The 27,080-nt window shown below is 43.7% G+C and overlaps 2 protein-coding genes and 2 non-coding genes across 8 annotated transcripts; 1 reads left to right on the top strand and 3 right to left on the bottom strand.

Annotated features, from left to right (window-relative positions):
* Positions 1 to 1,076: 1,076 nt before the first annotated feature.
* ss18 (SS18 subunit of BAF chromatin remodeling complex) lies at positions 1,077 to 13,301 on the bottom strand. 5 transcript variants are annotated; one of them, XR_003933412.1, is made up of 12 exons: positions 13,123 to 13,301; positions 12,618 to 12,694; positions 12,449 to 12,533; positions 10,228 to 10,384; positions 9,640 to 9,870; positions 7,529 to 7,699; positions 7,116 to 7,193; positions 5,394 to 5,516; positions 3,460 to 3,590; positions 3,103 to 3,165; positions 2,276 to 2,393; positions 1,077 to 2,241 (listed from the first exon to the last, which is right to left on the bottom strand). XR_003933412.1 is itself a non-coding variant. In XM_030114438.1 (11 exons), exons 1-10 carry the CDS (start codon positions 13,189 to 13,191, stop codon positions 3,148 to 3,150), a joined length of 1,140 nt encoding a protein of 379 aa, XP_029970298.1. In that variant the 5' UTR covers positions 13,192 to 13,301; the 3' UTR covers positions 2,010 to 2,393; positions 3,103 to 3,147. The 5 variants fall into 5 exon arrangements, 4 of the variants coding, with proteins under 4 accessions (XP_029970298.1, XP_029970297.1, XP_029970296.1 ...); XM_030114438.1 differs by having other exon boundaries at positions 2,010 to 2,393; XM_030114437.1 differs by having other exon boundaries at positions 2,010 to 3,165.
* A 542-nt stretch (positions 13,302 to 13,843) lies between these two features.
* On the top strand, positions 13,844 to 16,986 carry psma8 (proteasome 20S subunit alpha 8). Its single transcript, XM_030114445.1, has 7 exons — positions 13,844 to 14,055; positions 14,991 to 15,117; positions 15,230 to 15,354; positions 15,463 to 15,585; positions 15,672 to 15,791; positions 16,365 to 16,427; positions 16,519 to 16,986. Exons 1-7 carry the CDS (start codon positions 13,954 to 13,956, stop codon positions 16,612 to 16,614), a joined length of 756 nt encoding a protein of 251 aa, XP_029970305.1. The 5' UTR covers positions 13,844 to 13,953; the 3' UTR covers positions 16,615 to 16,986.
* Positions 16,987 to 26,582: 9,596 nt separating this feature from the next.
* On the bottom strand, positions 26,583 to 26,654 carry trnaq-uug (transfer RNA glutamine (anticodon UUG)). Its single transcript has one exon. It is a non-coding gene; the product is annotated as a tRNA-Gln (tRNA).
* A 129-nt stretch (positions 26,655 to 26,783) lies between these two features.
* trnaq-uug (transfer RNA glutamine (anticodon UUG)) lies at positions 26,784 to 26,855 on the bottom strand. Its single transcript has one exon. It is a non-coding gene; the product is annotated as a tRNA-Gln (tRNA).
* Positions 26,856 to 27,080: the final 225 nt, after the last annotated feature.

Below are 27,080 nucleotides of genomic sequence, written 5' to 3'. Positions count from 1 at the left end.
CTCTGAAAGGTGCCCTGAATTATAATTATCAAAATATTGAACAAGATAATCATCCTCTTAAATGATGCGGCCGCCACGGCAGAACATGCATGGAGCTGTGCTCTCTTGATATCTCATTTAATGGAAATAAAGGCTGATCCCTTCGCTTGGCTCATTAATGAAGCGGCACAGACTCATGAATGTCCTTAGCCCCGGCCGCTTGGCGCCCGGTTTGAATCCGGCAGCATTAAAGGATCGTTGGGAGGAGGTAAGAGTCTCCTTGCCACCTCTTCATCCTCCCACGCCGGCCCAGACACAGTCACAGGAGGAGTGACTTTGTCCGACCCCGGCGCCGTCTGCGAGAGCGCAGCTGAGGGCAGCAGCTGCCAGGGAGGACTGGTGGGGGAGCGCCCAAAACGCCGGCTCTGCCAAGCGGCGGGGCCGGGGGGAGCCCCAGTGGCAGCTGGGAAGGGTGGGGCGGCCAGCTGTGGAGCAGCGGGGTGGTGGGGTGACGGGGCGCCGCCACTAAAACCTGCGGAAAAAGTTCACACTTTGCAGCTTTCGCTTAAAACACACACATACACACACACACGTGCGTGTGCGCCATCTTTAACGCCGGCGCCGCGCTCCCATCACGTGCTCCGGCCACACATCTGCTGCACCATCTGCATACTGCCCCCCCCCTCATGTGACAGGTAGTCCCTCTCCCCCTCTGTGTGTGTGTGGGGGGGTCATTCTGGACCTCTCTGGATGCATCTGGACTAAACAGACACACCAAGACGCTGCGGCACGGCGCCGCCATGATGGACGCCGGCAAGCTTCAGCTCCAAAGGTCAAAGGTCAACGGCTTCACGTGGGAATTGTGTCTTTGTTTTGTGTGGGCATCACTGGTGGCTAAGCATGAGGAAAACGTCTGTGCACACACACACACGTCACATATTAATCTGTACCTACATTAGCTGTGATTAGCATTAGCATGCATCCACAGCATCCAGATTACAGAGTAGTAATGGTACAAAGTGACTCCACTACTTCATAAACCAATAAATTACACATTTTGGGAGGTTTTCGCATAATGACACGCATCAGAGTGTATTAAAGATTCTTGCATTTTATTATAATGTACAGTTATACATTGCCATGACACAAATGTGACCACCACTGGAATGGGGTGCAGAATGAAAAATATTAAAACAGCCATATAAACAATAGCAGAGGAGATCCTCTTCTTTTACTCCGCTGTACACGTGGGATCAATAAAATATGCACCATAATACAGATATCAAGCCAGTGATATAAAACTGCACTGTGAAGCCAAGGAAACCCATCTCAGAACATTATTTTCACATCTTATGTTACATATTTGACAGTAACAATCTTTATTATTCACACACGACACGATTCGAATGACATCAACTTAGACGTTTATTGGGGAAGGGACGGGGAGGGGGGGGGGGGGGGGGGGGGGGGGGTCCAGCTACCGGCCGACCAACAAGACAGGAGATGTTTATCGTGTTTGACCTTTCAAAGCTTTTCGCCACAACCTGCTACATATGACTTCAAACGAAGCTCATTATTCTGTCAGAAAAACATCCAATTTGGGTCATTTGAAGAGATTTTACACGTTGTTGATAAAGTCGAGCTGGAAGGGATCGAGGAACATTTTAAAAAATTAAATAAAAAAAAAAACAAACGAACGAACAAACAAACATTGACACATACACTTCATGAAATAAACCACACAGCTTTAGTACTAGTTTCCCATGTCTGATACAAAGTTAGCTCGATCTAAAAAGCATTAAAATAGATTTTTACATCATCACATACATCAAGACGTGTACCATGGCCTAGCTGGAAGTTCACCCGGTGCATTATTTCACCTTTTTAAAGTCCCTAAAACAGTGACCCCGCCCCTCCCCACCCCCCCACACCCTCCCCCTCTGCTGGCATTATTGCTTCTTGTGATCAGGGAGCTGAAGGAAGAGAGAAACAATGCACCTGGAGCAGGTTGAAACTGTACATTTTAGATCTTCTGTGAGCCCAAATTTCACTTTCACAATCTGCAATGCTAAAATTTATAAGGCAAGTTCCATTTTTCTCCCCCCACCCCCCCCGTTTTTTTTCTTCGTTATTTTAAGGCATTGCTGCTTTGAGACGTACGTGAGTCATGGACACTGACATTATCATGCCGGCGCTCATGATGGAGGAGGAGGAGGAGGAGGAGGAGGAGGAGGGGGGAGGGGCGTGTAGCTGGATTGTTTTTTTTTTTTTTTTGTTTGTTTTGTTTTGAGTGTTTGAGTCCGAGAGGATCTGCTTTTAGAGCGGAGCAGAGGTCAAAGCTCGGACTGAGATCAGAGCCGAGCTGTGGAGAATGCTGTGACCATCTCTCATTGCTGGTAATTTCCATACTGGCCCTGTGGAGAGACGTGTGACAGCCTCCCGTTAGTGACCTTCCCAACACAAGACAAAACACACACACACACACACGCACGCACGCAGCATCACAAATCTCAACAGGGTGCAAACAAACATCTGTGGTTTCAACCATATACTGCAAACCATGATTAATGCCTGCGCTGACTGGTGTTGACCAGCAGGTGGCAGCATGGCCGCACAACTTGTGAGCTGTAAATTGTAGCTGGATACCTCAGGTTTGGGCAGCAGCATGGCTGAGGAGGATCAATCCTTCATAACAATTTAAAAAAAAAATAAAAACAACTAAAACAAAAAAAATAAAAAATGGTGGATGCTATTGGCTTGTGAGAGAACGTTCTGATGCATTCCTCAACAGGGGTCGAAGTCTGTGTCTCGGAGGGTCAATTTGAGAAAGGTTTGGTGGTGGTGAACCGGTGCGTGTGTCAACATGCCGTGTCTCTGGACCTCGTGACTCTACAGTTCGACCCCTGGTTATTATTAAAAAAATAAATAAATAATAAATCAAAAGAACAAAACAAAGAGTATAGAAAACTAAAGAAATAGAAAATAAAACTGAGGAGAATAAAAGAAACAGATGGAGAAAAAGAGAGAGACAAAAGAGAGACAGAAGGAACATAACAAATGCAAATTAAGGCTAGGTGGTCAAGCGTCTAGATTGGACGTTGAGGTCTTCACAGCAACCATTACCTTTGCTTCTTACAGAGCTAGTCAGGGGTTCAAATCCCCGGGTCTTTATTTCCTCATGTGCCCCTGAATATTCAAAGATAAAGATATCAAAGTGGAGCTGTGGTCCCCACATCAGACCACAGGAAACACAGGTCCCTTCAAAACAACCAGCAGCCCTCCAGACTCAGGCTAACAAGTACTAAACAGTGCTAACACTCTTCTGGGAGGAACACATTAAAGCGCAGCACTATGAGGACGGCATGCACAACAATGTTTTACCGACACAGAAATACACGGCTTAGTTACTGAACTCTACCACACTAAGCTCAGATGTACAAACGCTGTGCTGGCGGCCGTCAGGATTCATGCCATACTCACCTGGTCGTAGCCGTACGGGCGCTGCTGCTGGCCCTGCGGCGGTCCGGGCTGAGGGGGGCGGTAGCCCCCGTACTGCTGCCCCTGCCCCTGGGGGTAGTTGGGATACTGTCCCGGGGCGCTTTGAGAGGGACCTGCGAGGAGGGAAGCGCTCGGTGTGAGTTCAGCGCGTTGTCAACCGGGAGTGAACCGAAGACGCGTCAGATCGGATCCTTCAGATGGTTTAGTGGAGTTAAAGTACTAAATTCAATCAGGCTATGTCCACCTTTATTCTAAATGTAATAATATATGATTCAAAGGCAGAAATTTATTTAATTTGCAAACAATAGTGTAAAAAAAATCACGTGCTTTTGAACTGCAGAGTTTTAAAATGGAAAAAAAAAAAAAAAAAAATCACTCAACCTCACATCACAGTGCGAGCAGCCCTCAGGCCTCAGTCTTATTCGGAATGCATGAAGGGACTCTTCTTTCTTTGTGTGTATAAATTAACTGGCCATTAAAGACTCAGCTGTTTTAGCTTTTAAGACACTTTCTAGGATCTAAATTCTCTGAGTTGTCTGCATCCGGGACCTCTGGATGTCACTGTGTGACAACAGGAAGCTGCTACAGCACCACTGTGCCAATACTAGTTACTCAAATCTACTGTGCAGAAAATACACTAGTTTTTCCGAAATACACGTTACAGATTCAAAAGGAAAGTTTCAAGTGTAAATATGTACAAGCAGAAGATATTTAACAGATCCTGTATGAGAAGAAACCTAAACATGGAGCACCAGCAGCTCCAAGTTCGGCTCATTACAGTGAGAAGTTTGGGAAATCCCTGTTAGTTTACCATCACTTCTGAGCTGCTGTACAAAAAAAGAAAAAAAAGAAAAGAAAACGGAGCACATGTCAGACACATTTGTTTAAGGCTGCCTGACTCAGTAATGAATGAGAGGAAGTGAGTCAGGCTGGAGCCAGGCAGAGCTTCCCTAATGCAAGGAGACATCAAGGAGATTCTGTTGGTCTTCATTAGAGGAGCAAGTTTCATTAAAAAACGAGAGAGCGAGAGAGAGACGAGCAAAAAAAAAAAAAAAAAAAATCACTTCATCAGCCCCCGTACGCCGCAGTTATCTCTGCAGACGCTGTGAAGGACCGAGCAAAGCCTGACTGGGGCTGAAGTCAAATGAGGCCCACGCAGCATCGTTAGGCGCTCATAATGCCTGATGCCGTTGAGCATAACCTTGTGGGGGCCTGAGAGAGCGAGCATGTGTACGTGCCAGATGGATCTCACCTCACAGCCTCTGCCTCTCGCTCCAGCTCATTACTAACAGCGGCTCTGGCTCAGACTGAGGACGACTGATGGAAAGTTCCAGGAAAAAAGAAGCAGCAGCAGCAGCCGCCGCCGCCGCCGCCTCGGGAACTCCAAGAACTACATTTAAATCACCAGACAAACAGTCGTCTGAACTCTGGTTAAATGGTTCAATCTTTAAGAATTCAGGTGAGAAGACAAAGGTCATTAAGTTCAGACGTGCTGAATTCGTAATACAGATCAAACTTTTAAAGGGAAGTTTTTTTTTTTTCCCTCAGTTTCCTTGAATTTGCTAATCCTGTCAATTGCTCTAAAAATAACTCGTTCCAGGTGATCACAACTTCGCGGCGTGGAGACACTGTGTGCTCTCCCGCTGGCTCCGGAGTGCCAGGTGTAATATCAGCCTGAAGCGTCGGGAGAAAAGCTAATGCCGGGCCAGTCGCCGCCGCTGCCGCCGCCACTGATTAAACGTCTCCTCCACCGGCGCTCCGATCCCCCAACCGTTCATTAAGGCGGTCCTTTAATTCCCGGCTCTCGATGATGTCGTGACACGCGCTTGGCACAGTAACGGCGAGCGGCGGCTTCGGAGGACCGAAGGCAGGCGGAGCCTCCTCCAGGAACCAGGACTACAGAGGAGGAGACTCACCGTAGGCCTGCTGCTGTGGCGGGTAGCCCTGCTGACCCGGGTACTGCTGCTGGGGCGGGTAGCCCTGCTGCTGCGGGGGGCCCTGCTGGTACGCTTCCTGCTGCTGGCCGTACTGGGCGTTACCTTCAGGGAGGGGGGGACAGCGCCACATGTGAGCCGCGTGGTGACAGCACAACAGCAGTACGCACACACATATAAACACACACACATACACACACACACACGGACAAGACTTTTTATTAGTTGGTGCAGCTGCTTCTATCTGAGCTTCTTCGTAGCTAGTGTAAGTCTTTAAAAGTCTGCGAACACACAAATTTCACAAAGAAATGGAAGTATAAACTCTATTTAGGATATTCTACTGAGTGTAAAAGACCTCGTGAAAGGAAGTTTGAAGAAATGAAAACATCTCAAAGCAACTGAGAGACTGACACTCTGAGGGGGCGTGTCCCAAAAAATGACTGACACTCTGCAGCCACTGGCGCTTACACTGTCTTGCAATTGGTCTTAGAAAATCCAAGAAATCTATTAGCTGAAGATTAAAAGACGCCCACTCGTGAATATAAAATCATCAGACCTTCAACATGTTTTACAGAAACACAAATGGTGAATTTGCTGAGATCACTTCTTTATTTTTTAATCATTACATTCAGATTAAAGAGAAAGTGACTCCTAGAAACACGACAAAAACGAGGTAATTTTTTTTTCCTTTCATTTCATGGGGTCTTTATATTTTGATTTTCATGTTCTGACCTTCAGACCTGGACCATAAAGGCATCATAATCTACCTGAGTTAATACATAAAGGGACAAAACGATGCCCCACACACACACACACACACACACACACACACACACACACACACTGGAGGCGTGAGTAAAGAGCACTGCCTTCATAATGACATGGTGCGGAAGTCTCTCGGGGCCCATTAACACCAAGTTATAATGTCGCTGTTGTAAACTAGAAATACACACACGGTGACCTACATCGGCATCAAGAACAATTCAACATTTCACATCAAAATAAACACTCTCTGAGGAGTTCAGGGACTCTTCCATGGTCAAACAATAACAATAATTAAAGCTTTTGTTGAGGAGGGGAAAAGATTTTCTTTAAGTTGAAACAGTTGTGTATGAGAGGTCAAAGGAAAAAAAAGTGTAGTCAGTAGAGGAAAAAAAAACAAAAAGAAAATGTTAATTGGACAAAGAAAGAGGAAAGAGGTTGCAGTTCAGTCTGATCTCTCTCCAACAGCATCTTTTCCCACATACAGCAACATAAAGACAATCTGCAGCTGTTGTTTACTGTGGGTCCACAAAAGCTGTTGATTAACAAAGAGAGGCCCTCGGTTTCACGTCATGTAGAAACTGAATTGATTTTTTTGGGTTTTTTTTTTAATGAGAATGTGAGGAATTAATGCAAGTTTGGATGCAGGCTTCACCATTAAGTCCCGACGCTTCGGACTCCTTACTAATCATTCACTCTAACGTGTGACTCCGAAGGGAGGCGGAAGGGGGGGGGGGGGGATCCTGACTTTTACAGAGTGTTGCACCTCTGGTACGTCTGTCCGAGTCCAAATTGGCCCTGAATTTCCCAGAAAATAATGAAGAAACTGACATTCCTGTTGGCTGGGTCACAGTCTCTTGACATCATTTGTGTGTTAACACAGCTCCTGGGTTTTTGTTTTTTGTTTTTTTTTTCTCCAAGCGACTGGAGGTGTTCTCCTACCTTCTGAGGCTCCCTGTCCTGCGTGACTGTACTGGTCCCCATAGTAGTCTTCCTGCCCTGGGTACTGCTGAGGGGGTCCTACATACACATACACACAACATACACACAAGTAGATTCAAGGTGTTGTTGGGTCGCTTGTGTGAGGGGGAGAGTAGAGAGGATGGATTCCTTGCTGCTGATTCTTGTTAGAAAGCTTTTTCTCTCGGTCACTTGACTAAAATTTTTAGAGGCTGGAGGCTTTAGGGCACATCTTTACTCAACAAGATGTCTGCGGGCTACAGAGGTGGGAACAGGAAACTGAGAGGAAGAGGAGGCAGAAAGGCATTAGGGAGGGATGGAGGGAGGGTTACTGAGAGGAAAAGACCAACACTCACGACTTGCACACAGAAGTGTCGCACACAGGGGGGCCGTACCTTGCTGCGGAGGCCTGTAGGGCGGCATGGGCCTCTGTCCCATCACGTGGTTCCCCTGGTTCACCTGGCCCATCATGCCCATTGGATTCTGCTGCCCTTGGTAGTGCTGACCGCCACCACCAGGGGGCATGTTATACTGCTGCGAGGGGGGCTGCTGGTGCATCATGGGGCCTGCGGCACACCAACACAGTAATCTCTCTAAAACTGGACAGCAAAAACTAAAAAAAAGAGTATAGGCAGCATGAGCACAGGGTTTCGTCTAGAGAGCAGGACGTTAGTCAAGTTAGACGATTTGGGAATTAATCAGATCGTCCAGTCCTGTACGATTCCAGTCAGCTCCTTAAAGGTAGTGATCACAGGCTACATCTATGTATTCACATCTTTAATGGGATTCTTAGAGACACGCTTGGGCTCTTTCTTCTGTTATACAGACATTTCATCATTCTGTTTCTTTGACATTATCTCACAGCAAAGTGCTGATTGCACTTCAATTCCTCTATAAAGCTACTCGGCATCTAATTTAAGTACTGTTCAGTACTTCCAAACAGACTGGTGAAAGACTTGCTATTTGTACTTCCACCTCACATCAAGAACGATCCTGACACATGTGAGGAGTTTGCATTTTCTCTCTGCAGCTGTTAGCCTAGCATTAGCTTCACACTGGTTCTTCTATCTCAGCATTAAAGCACAGGACTTTGCTGCAACGGCGGTAAAATAATGTTGCTGTTTTTAAACAGCAAGGAGGTGAATGTTTGAATCCCAACCAAGGTTTTCTCCAGGAGCAGTAGCTCCCACCTACAATTGCAGGAGGACAGCCGGCTCATCTGGGGATTCTAGATGCGTTTTGTGTGTGTTTACGAGTTAGCCCAACATCACGCATTAAACTGGAAAGTGCGTGAAACAATGTTAAAATGAAAAAAAAGTCCAATAAAAAGATCAAGCAGTTTGTGTGGCACTATCATCTCACAACAGGAAGATCTACACATTCTTGCCATGGTTTTTTGAAAAAAAATGTAACCACTTTCTCAAGTAAGCATGTAAGTATGTTAGTCTTCCTTTAGTTTTTCTTAATTAGCTTTAAATCACAGAGTCATGAAAGTGGGTTTGTAAAAAAGCTTAAGTTAAAATCCAAAACGATTCTATGGAGTCCGATAAGGTTCATTAGGCCTTTTTTTGTATTCATGGTTTGGATTCGTATATACAGGCCAGAGGTTATTTTGCCTACCTTGACATGTTTCGGCTGCCAAGCTGCAGCCTTCCTCAGAAGTGTCACGTGATGTTGTCTGGTCGGCTGATTTATACAGGTTTTGGCGCCAGCTTCCTACTGGGTGCAGTAGGACGACAGCGCCATCTGCAGTCCGACTTCTTCAGAACTGTGTCCCAGGTATGGGAAAGTTGATACGCCCCCTCTGCCCGGTTCACAGTCTGGGGGGCACGTTTCCGGATCTCGATGGCCTCCCTGATCCAGCGGTGGTACTTGTTGCTTTCCGTGCCGATGATCTGGGCATGATCCCAGTCCATGAGGTGGTTTTCCCTCTTGCAGTGTTCGGAAACGGCAGACTTTAGCCCCCCAGACTGTGAACCGGGCAGAGGGGGCGTATCAACTTTCCCATACCTGGGACACAGTTCTGAAGAAGTCGGACTGCAGATGGCGCTGTCGTCCTACTGCACCCAGTAGGAAGCTGGCGCCAAAACCTGTATAAATCAGCCGACCAGACAACATCACGTGACACTTCTGAGGAAGGCTGCAGCTTGGCAGCCGAAACATGTCAAGGTAGGCAAAATAACCTCTGGCCTGTATATACGAATCCAAACCACGATTCTATGGAGTCTGCATGTTCTACTCTGTGGCCATGTAGGCTTTCCCTGTCTGCTCTGGTAGCTCTTGGTAGCCCCACCATTTTCTCAGCCGCTGTAGAGTGACTCCAATGTTCTGATGCTCATTTTGCTTAACATTTTAAAATGTGGACAAGAAGAAAAAAAAAAAAAAAAAAAAAAAAAAACTCTGGGAAAAACCTTGACTTAGTTTCTCTCACACAGGTTTAGGAACCAATACAACCAAGTGAACCCTGTTGGGGAAAAAAAAAGAAAAAAAGTGATCTTTCTTTTACCTTGATTGGGCTGCATGTTCATGTTGGGACGCGGGCCGTAGTTCCCCATGGGCTGGCCTTGGGTCATGTTCATTTGGCTCTGCGCTGGCATGCCCTGAGAGGACGGCACGGCGTGATTGTAGCCGCCCATGGAGCCGTGGCTGCTGGGGGGCATGTTCATCGAGCCACTGGGCATGTTGGGGGGCTGGTTGGGGCCTGGACCGGGACCTTGCATGGGCATGTGATTAGGGCCTGGAACACAGCAGCAGGGAACATTCCAGATGCTTTGGAAACTGAATTATTTAACATGTGCAATCAATCTCCACTGCATTATTTGGGTCATTTAAGTTAGTATTTATGGAATTCTTAATAAAGCCACAGGTACTCATGAAAATACATTCACATATAAAGAGAGAAACTTCATCATGTGCGGAAATAACCAGGAATAAAGGCAGAGCGAGGCCGAAACCGCCGCTAACAACAACCGCCTGCATCCTTCAGCAGCGACCTCACTCTCAGCCTCACTGTTGCTAGGCAACCCGAGTGAGACAGAAGTCGGAGGAGAGAAGAGAGGAGGATGGTGGTAGTGGGGGGTGGGGGGGCACTGACCGGGCATCTGTCCATTCATCTGGTTCTGCATGTGTGGGGCTGGGGGGCCGCCGCTGACCATCCCCTCAGAGGGCATGCTGTGACCGTGAGGGGGCTGAGGGGGGGGTCCGCTCTGGTTCATCCCGCCGGGGCCCATGGGCATGTTCTGAGTGGGCGGCTGCAGACACAGAAATAACATCGGAGTCAGAGAACAAGGAAAGGATCCGGGAAACACTCGGAAATACAACGTGATGACACAACGGCGGAGCCGACGACAGAAGAGGCAGCAGACTCAAACTCTCACCACACGTTAAATCTCACACTCATCAGTAACGTTTTTATATTTGGAGCAAACTAGTCATGTCTCAATCCTTTTCTTTATTCATTGATTTTATCTTTTTTAATTTTATTTAGAATGTTATTCAAGTCATAGTTTAATATGCACGACTAACATATATACTATAAGGTTTCAAATTGGATTTAAATCATGACAATGATCACCTCCAAGTTCAAAAAATACTGGCTATCTCAAAAATTTAATTATTTGGAGATGATGTAATTTTCATGACTTTGAAACTATAATTAAAAACGAATAAGAAAAAAAGACTTGAAATATTTCAGTTCGTACTCAAATCTACCATCACTTGAATTTTTAGTGTAGGAATTAAATTATAGGAAAATTGAATCTGAAAGAAATAAAGATGCTCATGCTGCAGGTGCACCCATGAAAAGCAACACAATATTTTTATATTTATATTCACTTTGAAAGCAGACAAAAATGCAAGCTGCTGATTAAAGTAAAAAAAAAAAAAAAAACCTTTTCCCAACCGAGAAGACGTCATTTTAACATCGTAAATGCTGAAGTTTCTTCATTGGTCATAATTTCTTAGGTTTGGGTTTAAACAACATGATTTAAATTTAATAACTAAAAACTCAAATCTCAGTTATTTTAAAATTTCTAATGTGTTCAGAGGAGCTCACTGTCAAGTACAAACGCTTGACTCTCAAATGGTTCATGGACAAAATAAATTGAACTCACATTAAACTACGTACAGCTATGAGGACATTGCAGAATCATCAAATCGTTTAAAGGAAAGTTCAATAAAGTTTTGAATTTTATACTGTGACCACAAAAGCAGTTAAAATGTGATGAAACTGAGTTTTCTAATCTCATAACTTGTCAATTTTTGGAAATCATGATCATCGTGACACGTCAGCTGTCGGTTGTGCATATCTGCCATTTATATTTGTACAGAAAATTAATTTCATTCCCTGAGGTCAAAGAAGGACAGAAATATGACAATTTCAGATTTCATAATACAATTGTGGTAAAAAAAAATATGCACGACTGGTTATTTGTTCAAACTTTGCCAAACCTTTAAAATAAGGAGCAGCACTTAAAACACCGGATGAACTCATCAGTCTTGACATTTTATTGACACATCATTAGTATCTAGATTTATAAATAAAAATGACTTGTATAGAATCAACTGTAATTGTATTGCTGCAATGAAATATTGCACGGATAATTGTCGAGTTAAGAACAGGTGCTTGATAAACACTCTAGAAAGAAAGTAAAGCTTTAATAACAAAGTTTAGCAACAAAATTAAAGGATGATTACAACAAGGAGGTAATCCAGCGTGCTCGTTGAACAGCCTTTTATCCTCTCTCTGGATTTGGTAGTGGGAGACCACGAAATCATGATGCATTTTAATATAGGATCATCATTACACTTAAAAACTTCCTCCTCACTGTCATCAGACTTTTGAACAGCTGACAGGAGTTACACACACCCTCAATAATACAGCTTTGGCACACACAATTGACTGCACACTTCCATGATGCTTCCCATGCACAGAGTACCAGGGGCACCAGGACCTGAACACAGGTTTATACACAGACATTCATGTAGACAGGTGCAATGACTGAATTGCTCTTATGGGTGACTGAAAACTACCAAGCTGTAGGATTGGTTATACCTATTCATTCATGTGTAAATGTATACGGGACCTCAGTGTATGCCATAATCTTAACCACTTAATATTCTTAATTGCTTTGTTTTAATGTGCTTCCTTGTAAAGCACTGTGTTTGAATGGTCTTATAGGAATAAATGAGCCTTGCAAATTGATGGAAATAAAACATGGGAAAATCTACATATGCACAAACATATTATTCTTTGAAGAAAACTGCAATTAAAGCTGATTTTATACATTTGTACACATGCAGGACAAGATACTCACCGCAGGGAGGAGAGACTGCATGTTTTGATTGGAGTCTGCTATCGTGGCCAGGTAAACTAGATTTCTGTGCAGCATCTGTTGATACCTGAGGACACAGGGCACAGTGTTATTTGTTTAAACCAACAGGCTACGCTTAAAATGCAATGTAAAGCACAGAAGGCTGACTTACTGTGAACACTCTGCTGTTTTGCCTTTACTCTGGAAGTCCATGATACACTGGATGAGCTGGTTGTTTTCATCGAGTAACTACAAAAAGCAGACACAAACGGAGAGTAAATACATTCAAATTCAAATAAAAGCCTTTCGTATATTAGAGGTTGTCTTCGATTTTTTGGGATGATCATACAAAAAAGAAGTATTCAGAGATGTTTTGATATAATGTGAATTTGCGTTACTGGCTAACAAAAGACGCTAGCTTAGCTGTTTCCCCTGCTAACAAAACCGCAGGCCTTCATTCACGTGAAATGCATTTAAAGGTTAGTTTGGGGGATAAGCAGGAGAGTGTGGGCGTGCACACCGCGTCCTGAGGCCGCAGAGGTTCATATTCACCGCGCTTTGACCCTCAATCTTTGTTCCCGACCTGCACTCACGACTCGGATGCTACACGGATTAGCTCCTCGGCTAGCAGGGTACCACAGCCTCCATTCTGCGACGCGCTCAAAAAGATGAATTACCTTTTGTATTCCGGCGGGCGTTATATCGCCCTTCCCACGCTGTCTGTGAGGAGCAAACGCCACCGACATGGTGATATCACGAGATATTAAAGTGAGCTACAGCATAAAAGTGAAAAGTAGCTGGCACAAGTGAACAAATCGGCACAACTCGGATCAAACAGTTCAGAATACGGTGCAGTTTCGTAATGCGACAGCCCGTTTAAGGGGGGGCTGCATCACTTCTAAACCCTTATGAAATTGTCACTATTCATTTAAATAAAAGAACGATATGCAATATTTTATGAAATTTTCCTTAAACTATACTTGCAAAACATACATACACAATAAGTTTCTTTAAACCTACGCTTTTGTCATAAGTCCATTACATTTTACCCTATTTTTTGAAAAGTGGAACAGTCCAGAGCTAAACCAAAATGCTATGACATTATCAATAATGTAAAATAAACGAATAGAAATTAGTAATAACTTCGCATTCACACATAAAAATATTGCACACATTTTAAATATGAATTTTAATATCCGCTTTTTCCGGGTGTTTCACCGCCCTCTTCCGTGAATGCAACTTCAGACTTAATAACATAATTATGAATATAAAATCTAATTTAATTAATATTGAAAACCAAAAATAAAATACAGCTGCTTCACATATTTTATTTATGTGTGTATTGTGACTTTAAAAGGAACTTTTACAGTGGAAGCGTAGATTTTTGGTATCCCCCAGTTCAGAGTGCACTGTGCATGCGCAGTCTCCCTCCCTTGCTAAGCTAACTAGCTGAATCATTTGGTTGCGGCTCCTCTCGTTTGTTGTAACTTTCCGTGTAATATTGTGCGATGGCGGCGAGATACGACAGAGCGATTACTGTCTTTTCTCCTGATGGCCATCTCTTTCAAGTGGAGTATGCACAAGAAGCCGTAAAGAAAGGTTCCACGGCGGTAAGTCTTTAAATGAAACTATTGCTAATGTTAGCAACATGGACGCTGCCTAAGCTGAACCATGCTAGCGGCTAACAGTCACTGTCAATACTTTTGATTTTTATACAGTTTATCCCATCAAACTCAATCCAACTTATTCGAGACTGTGTTGTGACTTTACAAACAAAAGAGTGCGATTTTCAGAAGCAAATTAGATGTTAAGTAGGCTAAATGACGAGGCAGGTTCCGTTAGCAAACACTTTGTCGCTGTGTCACTGTTATACCAGTTTCAGTTTCATTCCTAGTGATTATTAATAATGCAGACAAATTCATACACAACCACAAAATAGCTGGTTGTTCTAGATTTTAACAGCTTTCTGCAAACTTTAATCGAAGAAGATTGTTTTTCAACATTGTTTTTATGTTTACAGTAGCTGAGTGTAATTATTGAAATCATATTTTTCCACCTTAATGTATTTTTGTGTTCTGTTTACTTACTTGAACGTTATGGTCAAAATATCTGTTTAATCTGGGAAATAAACTTTCAGTCAAGCTAAGAATTTATAGAAACACACTTTTGGTCTTGTTTGTTTTAAAACTGCATTTGGGAAAATTTTGGATTTTCACTGTCTCCTGACTCTCAAGTGTAGACTTGTGTAAATGCTTTGAATATAGTCTAGGCAACGTAAATTTAGACACGAGATTGTCAGTTTCTTTATAAATTTCAGAAACAGAAATGAACTTTTCCCTTCTTGATGACAGGTTGCATTGTGGTTAAAACAGCATATTCGATTCGAGAGTTGATCACTTAGTAGAGTTCAGGAATGTTATTTCTTCTTATGATCTAGATCAGATTTCAGCTTCAGTCGTCTTTAATGGACAGTGTGACCTTATACGGAATTCTGTGTCACTAATATTCAGAATTGACCTTGCAATGTGTGTCTTATTCACTGCAGGTGGGAATCAGAGGTAAAGACATTGTTGTCCTTGGTGTGGAAAAGAAGTCTGTGGCCAAGTTACAGGAGGAACGAACCGTCCGCAAGATCTGCGCGCTAGATGAGCACGTCTGCATGGCTTTTGCAGGTAAAACTAACAAGCTATTGGTTTAAAGAAGTGGGTTTTTTTTTTTTGTTTTCTTTGAAGCAGGCATGGCGGATCTAATCCAGATATTTGTTGTTGAAATGATGTTTTCCAGGTCTGACGGCGGACGCTCGCATCGTGATAAACAGAGCTCGGGTTGAGTGTCAGAGCCACAGGCTAACAGTGGAGGACCCCGTCACAGTGGAATACATCACACGCTACATCGCCACACTCAAACAGGTCAGAAACGGCTATTTTTTGCTGAAAGAAGCTTTTGTTATGGTTTCATTCATTCATATTTTCTTAACAGAGACTGACGTGATATTTGCACACTGATTGTTTTATTAGCGCTATACTCAAAGCAATGGACGCAGGCCTTTCGGCATCTCTGCTTTAATCGTGGGCTTCGATTACGACGGGACTCCCAGGCTGTATCAGACAGACCCGTCAGGAACCTACCACGCCTGGAAGGTCAGCTCCTTTAGAGTCCATCTACCTCTATGTGAGATTCCTTCAAAACCTTTGTGTTGAGATGTGTCTCTTCTTCCGCCACCCAGGCTAATGCGATCGGTCGGAGCGCCAAAACCGTGCGAGAGTTCCTGGAGAAGAACTACACAGACGAAGCCATCGCCGGAGACAACGAAGCCATCAAGCTGGCCATCAAGGCTTTGCTGGAGGTGAGATCACACGGGCGTGTTTGACATAAAACTCTTTAAGATGTCAGTAAACCCCAGAGTGAGATGGAATTTCAGTGAGTTCTCTGTTGTAGATGTTTTTTGTTGACTTCAATGTTTTCAGCAAAAACAGATATATATGCTTATACAATGCTTGTGTAATATTTCACAAATATTCTCTACCTGTGTTCTGTTATTGGGGGTAGATATTCAATCCTGTACTGTTTTTTTTTTTAATTCTAAAGCAGACTATGAATACAGTATAAATATTATTCTACATTGCATACACATTACTTTATATTATTTTATGTAATGTTTTTTGTGTGTTTATACATTTTGTCCTCCTGTATTATCTCCAACACCTGAAATTTCATCTCTGTGGTACTAAAAGTGAAAAGCCGATCTAATCTATTGACAATTAGTAATTTCTTTAACTTCGCCACAAAGTAAAAAAAAAAACACATTGCATTTTTTTTAGTTTTAGATTATCCATAGATTATTTTCTGTTGGAATCAAAGAGCCTGTTCCAGGTTTCATCATGTGATCTTAAGCTCCCGACTTGTTTGTCGTTGGCAGGTGGTTCAGTCCGGAGGAAAAAACATCGAGCTCGCCGTCATCAGACGAAATCAACCATTGAAGGTAAAAAAAAAAAAAAAAAAAAGCAATTTGAGGCAGACTCGCTTGACAAACCACCTTGCGTGCGAGTTAACAGCGACATGTTCCTCCTCAGATTCTGGAGTCCAAGGAGATCGAGACTCTGGTGTCTGAGATCGAGAAGGAAAAGGAGGAAGAGGCAGAGAAAAAGAAGCAGAAGAAATCCACTTGAAGCAGTTTACTACTTTTGGGCTTTATTGCACTTGGAAGATATTAACATGCTCGGTTTCCAATATTAGAGAGTTTCAAAAGGTTTGCTCATTGGTGTCATTGTGAAGATCTGAATCCTAACTTGAGACTGGCTAACGTTGCTCAGACTGTGTTGATGTATTTCTAACTCTTCCAGCTGTTGATTTGATTGTAAACACACAGATGTGGAGTTAGGGTTCAGATCTCAAACTTTGCTTACAATTTTTTTTTTTTTTTTAATCATTCACCAACTCACTCAGATGGTAATGAACTTCAGATGCTGAAATAAACTGTACATGGCAACAAGAATCAAAATGAAACTCAAAAGTCAATAAAAGTCGTCAAATTTTTCTACTAAAAGCGACTGAAACGGTCTTCTGCACGGATGGGGTTGTCATCATTTATACCTGCAGTGTCACGCCTCTATGGCTTCAACTGGTGTTCCCTCAAACACTTTACAAGTTTTTGTACCTCATTTTCATCAACCTTTTTTGTTTCATTCACATATTTCTCATTTCTGTAGCCAGTTGTGCAGTTTTAAGTGTTTTGATCAATTTAAGTACAAATATCGAGTTGTTGAGTCTGGACTTGACCAGTTGTCGCTATTTTACTTGACCTTGTTTGACCTTGTGACATATTAGAGACGGGCACATCCCACGAAAGTGAGCTCGCTGGATTAATGTAGGGGTTTCAAACATAAGGTCCGTGGACCAAAGTCGTCCTGGAAGATGCTGCGATCCAGCCTGCCAAACCAACAAGCAAATTGTGAAAATTGAAAAGAAAACATTTATTTATTAAAATTTTTAAAGAAATTTCTTAGAGTAGCAGACAAAACACGAGAACCAAGCTGAGGTATCAGTGATGCTTCTATGAAAGACAGCAAACAGCCGTTATCCACAAAGCTATGCTTTCAGAATGAGTTTTTAAAAAAAGTCATTCCAATTGGCTTTATGTTGAGATTGTAGTCATTTTTGCAACTCATTGTTTAGATTTGGGAAAATACAGACTTTTTCCAAAATGTATTGTCTGCCACTATCGAGAAAGTTTAAATGTAAGGGTTACTATGACACCGTTTCACTGGTCCGGCTCTCTCAAGTTGAATTTGGGCTGTTTGTGGCTGTTGGACTAAAATGTGTTTGACACCGCCAGACGAAGGAAACGGCTTACGAAACTTAAAACGGCAAAGCTCACAGATCCGGGCAGTAGGGCCAGACCAAGATGACCTGCTGAGTTGGAATTAGTTTGTTGCACTGTCAAAGAAGAATGAAGAGCGGGGCTTTGATATCTTCGTGAGGGTGGGTGTGTCTGACGTGTCAGAGTTGGGGGTTTGAGCCTTTCTTCGGGGGAATCTGAGGGTCTTCAGGAAACCACTGCAGTGCGCCACTGTAGGAACCTACCGTCCTCTCACCTGCACAGAAATCTCTAACTGCATCATGTTGATCCCTGTTCAAAATTCCAAGTAAAAACTGTCATTACTGGTGATGCTAGAGGGACTTTAGAAGCAGTAAGAAGACTTCGGCTCCTTTTATCGATTATTCCACTGCCGAGCGAGCTCCGTGTTGAAGATAACTACAGTTTAAAACACTACTGGCAGCCGCAGTGTGTGGCTGTGAAGTGAAATGTTTATCATTCATCACTCCCACAGACCTGGAAATGGAGGGCGTGAAAAAAAAAAAGAGAGCGAGAGAGAAGGTAACTTGGATTGCTTTATAAAGTGCTCACCTTTCCCTCAGTCATTTAAAACAAATTAGTGATGAGCGAATGAAGTGTCTAATGGTGGCCCAACGAGACCCCCCCTTTTTGCCTCTCCTTTTTTATTTCACCCTAAATTCGCTTATCAAGCAACCGCTGCTCTGAATTCTCAACGACACAATTATGGCCGGCGGTGTGGTAGGGCTGCTTAATGGGATCCTGGCCTCAGACCCCAGTGGGAACTTTCAGTGACTTTAATCTGGAGCCCTTTGAAAAGTTGTGCCGTGCTGTGCTGAAGAGCCCCGGGGGTTCCCTCTGACTCTCACCAAAGACATAATGGTGAATGGTAAAGTCCTTCATTTAGAGTCATCTCCCCGAGCCAGGATTTCCTGAGTGGGTGCCCTGGCTGGCTCGACTAGAGCGATTGCACTTTGTCTTGTTTGTGAGTCTTTATAGGTTTGTGTTGGGCTGATGTGGGGCCATCAATTAGGCCTCTGATACCCGCTCCCATACACGTCATTAAATCCTGGGACCGCCGTAATGATGGAGGCTTTGTGGGACTCACTCGCAGCCATTTCATCCGCGCGCTAATTGCCTCTCACTAATGTATTTCCAGTGTTGGAAATAACACATTTTAAAATAACAAGTAAAGGCCGCGCCGTTCAACAGGAACCTGCTGGTCACTGATTACTGATGCGAAACTGATGCTGGATTGAAGAGCGGCAGAGCCGCTGTCTCCCTCACTTCGCTAAGTTCCGTCTTTAGCATTAGCGTGTTACTGTTTCACTGAACTCCTGTTTACTGGAAGATCATCACATCGTTAAACACACATTTATGCACTTTTGTCTCCAACGACGGCATGCTCTGTGTTTGTAGCTGAGTTTGGTGATAGACGGTTAACAAAACAGGCTATACGTAAACTTTACTAAAGTTTATTGTGTGTAATCCTCCAGCTACTGAGGTTATCTGATCCATCTTGTCAATAAAGCCAGAGCAGCTTATTCTGCGCTTCTGCTGAGGCTTGTAGTCCTTTGAACTGCTTGTGGGAAGAATTTTCTTTCTTTCTTTCCTTCTTTCTTTCTTTCTTTTTTTTTTTTTTTTTTCTGAGCTGGCATTGTTGTTGCCCATAATCAGCGCTACTGCGCCCGAGGATAAAGTCCATCTCTCTCATCGCTGGCTGCTGCTCATCATTAATGCAGAAAATAATGGCTTCACCAGAGGTCATTGACGGAGGAACAAGGCCCGAGGACATGTGCTCTCCGAGCAAGAATGCACACTGCTGCGGGCAGTCGGCGCTGCCATGTTTGTATGCACACTCACACACACTCTGACACACACACGCACACACACGCACAGCGGGCCAATCGTGCATGCACAGAAAGCATAGTATTAATGTGAATGCATAACAGATTTTTTTTTTCTTTTTTTTTTTTAATCTCTTCATCCATCATGCACACACACTTTAGGCAAAGTGTGTTCTCATGTTGTGGTCGACATGACACAAATAATGGGTAAAAAAATACACGGTTTGGATCTGATTTAATTATTTGGTTGGATCTAATGTGAACAGTGTGACCCTGTTTTGAGCTCTCACTGATTTAGAAAGTCACATTTCACTTTAAGGGAGCTCCATTTTTTTTTTTTTTTTTTGTCATTCTAATGTGCCACCCTGTGGCCATATTTCAAAGTGTGCCCCTCCTGGGATGTTTAAAATTTGTCAGTGCAAAATGTCCTTAGGTCCAAATAAGCTGAGTGCTTCAAGGGTAGAGGCACAGAGACACTTTCATCCCCGAGGGAGCCGAGGTTACATTAGTCCTCTGTAAAGACCGACTGAATGACTCCATCTTCCAGACACATCGCATGCCGCTACACTTCAAATCCTGCTGCTCTCTGAGGCAGAAACCGCTCCGCCTCGAGGACGAAACACCTGAACACATACAGAAAGGCGTCATCAATGCAGCGAGGAGCGCACTGACCTGTACGCCCAGACTAAAGTACAATATCCTCAACTGGAAAGACGGAGGAATCCCTCTCAGATCTCCTGTTGGCCTACAACTTCACAGTCAAGCCAAAGTCTGACAGACACAAGAAAACATCTGCAAAACTTTTATCCATTCCAACACGGTGGTTTCTGTTGTGAAATTTTATAAAAACAATTAACAGTTTTGATTCTGTTTTTAGACGTTTTAGTCATTTTGGTATATTTACCATAATATTTTTGGATTTTATAGCTGTTTAGAGGCGATAAGCTGTTATAATCTCCTATATAACCACAGTAGCGATTTCAGCAGCGACAGCAGTGTTTGCCATTTAAGCGGTTCTAGTAATTTTAGCCACCTAAACACAGACTGCACTTTATTTAAAGCTGTTGTAATGGTTCTAGTCTATTATAGCTGTGGTTATCTTTTTTTAGGATTTCATAGCCGTTTTGTAGTTATTAGCTGTTGTAATCTAACTCATTATCTTGGCAGTTTTGGCTACTTCAACACAATACTTTGGTATTTTCAAAAACATAGATATTTTCATCACATATGCTTTTGTACCACAACAAAGGAAATCATTAAGGTTTAAATTTGAAGGTTATTATGGCATCGTCTTACCGGTTCAGCCCTCTAAAGAGGAAACTGGGCTGCATGTGGCCCCTGAACTGAAACGTGTTTGACACCGCTGCCTTGAATGGAAAGCTGAAAGCTTTGCGGAGCCGCTCGAAAAGGAGCTGATGAGCCACAAGTCCACATTCCTGGTCAATTAAACCTGAACTGAAGGAGGGACATGCTTGAAGCTCTCGCCAAGCCTTTTCACCAAGTGGAAGAATGCTTTGACCTGGATGACTGAGGCTCCTCACACACACATCCAGCTGCCATCGCTTGCTCCTCCAGCAGAGTGCAGTGTTGCATAAAAGCAGCTCCTATCATATCACTTACACTTTCTCTCACTCTGGCTCCTACAGATTGACAGTATGACTCCCCTAGCAAACAGTGAGCAGAATCTGCTGCCCACTGACATGTTTTCTTTCTCTCTCTCTCTCTCTCTTTTTCCTTCTTTCCTCTAACGCACGGCTACAAAGGCTCCCTGTGAACAATCCAGGGAGAGACTTGTTTCTGCTTAAAAATTGTCAGATGAAAAAGCAACATTGCTCGTGTCCTGCAGCGATGGCCAAGCTGTCAAAGTGTGTTGGGTCATAAAAGGCTACGCTCTCAACACTGTCCCTTTTCTGCTTGTCACATGTCGACAGTTACACACATACACTATTTGTGTATAGCAGATTCGCCTCCCCCGCCCACCACCACCACCACCACCACCTCCGCCGCCACCATCACTTCTGCCCCGCAGGCCTCTGCAGCAGCACCAAGGAAACTTTGGGCATATCGGTGCACTGGCTTACACATCCATAAGTGATCCAAATATGTTTTCTTTTTAATGTTCTCTTTTAACTTTTTGCTCCGGGGACTTTTTTTTTTTTTTGTTTGAATATCATTTTACTATCTCGTATCACACATCTTATCTTCGATGTCCTTAAATCTCTTTCTCTCTCGTACACGTTGGTTTTCATCTTATCAGCCGGCCGTGCATCTACGCTTCACCACAGAGCAGTTTGTCTGCAGAAACCGAAGGCATGGTTTCCAGTTACCCCTCAAGAGGCACCTGTCAGTATTTTTTTTTTTTTTTTTTTTGTCCTGCAGAAGAATACAAGCGCGTCCGTCTCTAATTGAAAGTGGACACCGATAGGAGAGGGAGCCGGAGAGACGAGCAGAGGGAGAGACAGAAAGGAGCGGGCTGAGCTAAAATAAACAATTCCCAGGATGCTGCGGGGTAAAAACGAACGGCCCCGGGGCTCCGTGGCCTCTCAGGGCCGTGGCAGAAGCCAGTCACACACATCACATAGCATTACTCGGGATGGGGTTACAGGAAAATGTCAGCCGACGCATAAGGAGGAACCATCGGCCCATAGGATAATTCGATTGCCTGAGGGAGGTGCAATCTTGCATTCCCACGATTCCTCTCTTTCCACCCACACCCTCTTTTCATTGTATTTTTGAATCCATTTGTCTTCCTTTTCTTATTTAACAAATCTGTTGTTTGCTCTGGTATATTTACAAAATGTGCTGTGAATGCAGGCTACTGCTGGATTCCTGCGGTGGACGGCTCCGCCGCGTCCTCACGGGGATTTTTCTGGGCCATCGGTTTGGCGGTGCGGCCCTCTGATATCTCCATTTACAGCTTGATCCTGGTCAAAACGTTCCCCCGACACTACGGTGCGTTGCATCACGGAACGAATCACGTCCCTCGCAGTCTCGGCCCTGCGGCAGCCGCGGTCAAGACGGAGCGACGTGGAAATACGGAGTGAGTCAGTGCTTGTTGTACATCCAAAGCAGATGTGTACGGTCCGGAGCCGCGGCGTTCCACCTTGTCGCCGCGTCGCTTTGGCCGTGGCGTGCGGCTGCGTAAAGACGGAAGAGAAAGACGGAGAGAGAGCGAAGGAAAGAGACAGCGCAGATATGTGAGTGCGTCTGACAGAGAGGACAGCCCCGGAGGCAGGTCCCAGCCCCTCAGCACCCAAAATGACACATGACTGCTTTGACTTTTGTCATCTCCACCCCCCCCCCCCCCCCCCCACCACCACCACCACACCCCTCCTCTTGTCTCCCAACGCCCCCAAACCCAAGCCTCCAACAAACACCGAGGCGAGAGAGCACAGACACACACACTCAGAGACACACACACACAGTCACACACTGTATACTGCTTAGATTACATTATCTTTATCCCGGGGACATGAGCCCTCCTTGTTGGATGACATTTGGGCTTGTGCAGCACTAAGGTTACCTTTCTTTGCCCCTGAGTTAAAGATGCCTGTCTGCACCATGCATTTGAAATGAAGGACGAGGGGGGGTAAAAAAAAAAAAAAAAAAAAAAAAATCAGATGAGAAAGATTTCCAAAAGCACTTTGATCAGAGGCATCAACAGTCACGCACAAACTTGTTAAGCAGTATGTAAATTTGGGCTGATACTGAATAAAGTTGCCAGAATGGCATGAATCCATTGTGCTGCGATGATCAAAATAAAAGAGGGCTTCATACGCTGGAGGGCAAGAAAGTCACAGACATGAAGGTTTTTTTTTTTTTTTCCTTCCTCTTTTTTTTCTACAAAGGGCTGATGGGATGCAGAGAGGAGAGAAGAAGGGGAGGGAAATGAAAGATAGGGGAAAGCCTGGAAGGATCTCAATCTAAATTAGCCGAGTAGAAGGAAGACTGTGCTGAGTGAGACATATAATTAAAACCAAAGTGATGAAAACATCAGCACTCGCTCAGTCACTTGCTGGACGGATTTCTAAATTGCTACCAGGATGATCTGAAGAAGATTCAAAGCAAAAAGGTGAAAAAATAAAAAAAAATCAGAAAAAAATCCCACCTATTGTTAAAACACACCAGTCTCCACACTTAGTCTTTCCTGGGCTTTTCTATCACCATCCCTCTTCATCCGCCGTTCCTTTATCCCTCCCTCGTCCCCCTTTTTCTCTCCAACTGACACCCGGAGATGAATAGATGCTGTCACTGGGACTCTTGTAGCCTGTCACTTTTTAAACAAACAGTTAGCAAAAGGATCGCTTTCACGGGAAACCTCCCAGTCTGGGACGAGGTTACCGGCTTCAGGTTGTGGCGTCCTGTCCGTGTGGGAAGACCCCGGTCTGTGATTGAAGAGTGGGACCTCACACGAAGCCCACTTTCATGCCTTGTTATGTCGTTGCACTGTAGATTCTCACCGACTGAGTATTAAATTCATGAAAGTGTTTTGGTATGGTGGCTCAGAAGGGTCACCACAATGCAAAAGCCACAAATAAAAATCTCAAAAAAGACACACATTATGACAGAAAATTTTCCCAAATGACTAAATGAAGACTTTGTGCTTTAATGTGGAATATAGTCACTCTGTATGTGAACTGAGATCTCATGTTATTCATTAGTCAACACGAATATGTGCAAACTTTTGTATTTGCCTCAGTTTTGTAAAAGTGTTTTCCATATGATGGTGACCTTTGCAAGCCGCCGCATTTCACCTGTAGAAACAGCCCAGTCCTGCAATCTGTCCTCCACATGGAAAGTTTTATTATTTACAAGCAGCCTGTATCTGTAACCAAATATCTCTGCAGTGGAGACAGACCAGGCTGGAAGTGAGAGCGCCTTCTCTCCCTCCAGTGTAGTGTACCTCCAGTAAATAAGTCCTCCCAACAACAAATGTCCCTGCACTAAAAAGGCCCCTCAAAAAACAAGTCTGACTTTTGTGAGGATAAAAAAAAAAAAAAGAGCTGCCCCCTCAGGTGTGTTCCCTCTCCGTCGTCCTCCTCCTCTCTGCACCTGCACCGAGTCTCTCAATGCCTCCGTGTGTCTCTCCACACAATGGAGACAGTGCATCGCCTCTGGCGCCTCTCTCCAGCTGAGAGCCACCTCTCTCCAGAGGACAGGAGAGGAAAACTGCCAGCACTAACAACTGATCCTGGCAGATAAAGGAGCAGATAGGCGAGCACTCAGTGCCTTGGACAATACTGGCCTTGCCCGAGTCGTCGCTGCTGTTTCTTTTTAGTTCTCAGATAACAACAACCACAGTTGGGACAAAACGCTGCCGAGGATGAAGAGGTCAAACATTCAGAAAGATGACAGGCGGCCAAAACAAAGTACTACTGCTAATACATATTCAAAGTATGTCACACTCTGTCTAAAAACAATGTGTTTGTTGACATGTGACATTTTATCACAATCAGAGATTCCTTTCGTTGATCACCATCAGCTCCCTGTAATGTGGCTGGACTGCCACATCCCAGAAATACGAGGGATCAATGAATGATATGAATAAAGTTTGCACATTATACCTGATGAAAGGCCAGTAACATTAAGTAGTTCATTTGTGTTTTCTTTGAAAAAAAAAGAGATGGCGCAGTTGTATTTCTAACTTTGTGAGGGTCTTGGACACTTTGAGCTTGATTGATTTAACTTCTGTCGTTTAGAATACTTCTTCAGTGGCTTTCATTCTCAGTGTAACTGTAGCATTTGTCAGTGAAGAAAATCAGTGCGTCATAGAATTCACAACTTGAAAATTTTTTATGGAATGGTCTGAACAAAGTCTGCACATTATACCTCCTGAACGGTCCTAATATTTATGTGGACTAAAAGTTGATTTAAAAGTTGTGTTGGGTTGGATTTACCACTCATCCTTTTTTATACAAGGAGTGACCTCCATCAAGATGGAAATTTTACACAAGTAACTTTTACTACAAGTACATTTTAAATAAACTACTGTTTCTTACTTTAATGTGAATAGATTTGTAGATGGGTGCTTTTGCTTTCACTCATGCAGAACTTCAGCAAAGCAGAGATACTAAATCCGTTGCAATATTCAAATACAGTATCCACCTCTGTGCATTGGTTGCAAAAATGCACATTGGAAGGTGTAGGTTTGCTGACTTTCAGTCACCTTTCTTGTGATAATTGAATGATCAATCGTTCGCTTCAACCCCGAGTAAAAAGATGTTCCACTGAGATTTGAATGCAGATCACTGGATTCAAAGTCTAGAACGCTAACCATTACACCATGGAACCACATCACCGTCTTATAGACCATTGTGGAGTTGAAAATAGAAAAGGGGTGTCAACCACTCAGGAAGGGTCCAAGGCTTTATCCGTTCATGGTTATTTAGGGTTCTAGACCTGGCTGTGGTTACTGTCCGGCACTTCTACTTTGGAAGAATGCTGCATACTTCTGTATGTGTATTTCTACTTGCAGTTGAAATTATAACATTTGAAGGACATCATTTCTTCATCATCATTTGGGAAAAATCTGCATTTGCCACATAAAACACCACCTAGAATCTCCTTTTGTGTAAAGGCCTGAATGACTCTGCGATTTTTGGAAGGCCCAGATGAAAGGTAGCAGTCTTGAGAGAATCATGGCGATATCTTGGCTGGCGTAAACTAGAGCTCCATTCATGTGAATGTTGGCACTCTTGATGCTTTGGTTGGCTTGGAGAGCATACACACTTCTTCATGTCAACATCACATCATCCACCTGCACTCATCTTTCTATTTCATTATATAGCCTACAGAGAACAAACTTCACATCATGGGAAAGACTTTCAGATCAATGTAGTACAGTGTGGCAAGTTGTGAACTTATAAGGTGGTCTAGACCTCAGAATTTGTACAGGCTTGCCTATGACTGAAGCTGTTACCACCTGAAGATTTGAAGGAGAGGTAGCTGTTGTTGAAGGTTCCACTGAGAGTTGAACTCAGATTTCTGGATTCAAAGTCCAGAGTGCTACCCATTACACCATGGAACCACATGATGGTCCGGCAGATCATCATCTGGACCAGGTGCTGGGAACTGCTCAGGGGAGGCCCAAAGAGTAACATGGATTTTATTGACAGAACCAAAGAAGACCCTTCCTTGGACACTACTGAAGAAAGAAAGGCTCCACTGAGATTTGAACTCAGATTACTGGATTCAAAGTCCAGAGTGCTAACCATTACACCATGGAACCACATAAACAGCATGAACTCCACATGTATCTCATCTTTATTCATAGAGCACATGTAAGCGAGGCAATTGTCCAGCCAAAGAGCTCAACAGGACAGTAAAAACACCAAGACAGGAACAGTCAAAAACAGTCAGAAACAAAAGAAAAACAAAACCAGGAACAGTAACAAGCAAAGCAGTCGAACAATGACATACAAAATTGCAACATCCAGAGGTGATCTGCACAGCC

Source organism: Salarias fasciatus, chromosome 18, assembly GCF_902148845.1.
Source record: "Salarias fasciatus chromosome 18, fSalaFa1.1, whole genome shotgun sequence".
Lineage (NCBI taxonomy): Eukaryota > Metazoa > Chordata > Actinopteri > Blenniiformes > Blenniidae > Salarias > Salarias fasciatus.
The sequence above is the reverse complement of the archived record's forward strand: the minus strand, read 5'-3'. Positions and strand labels throughout refer to the sequence as shown.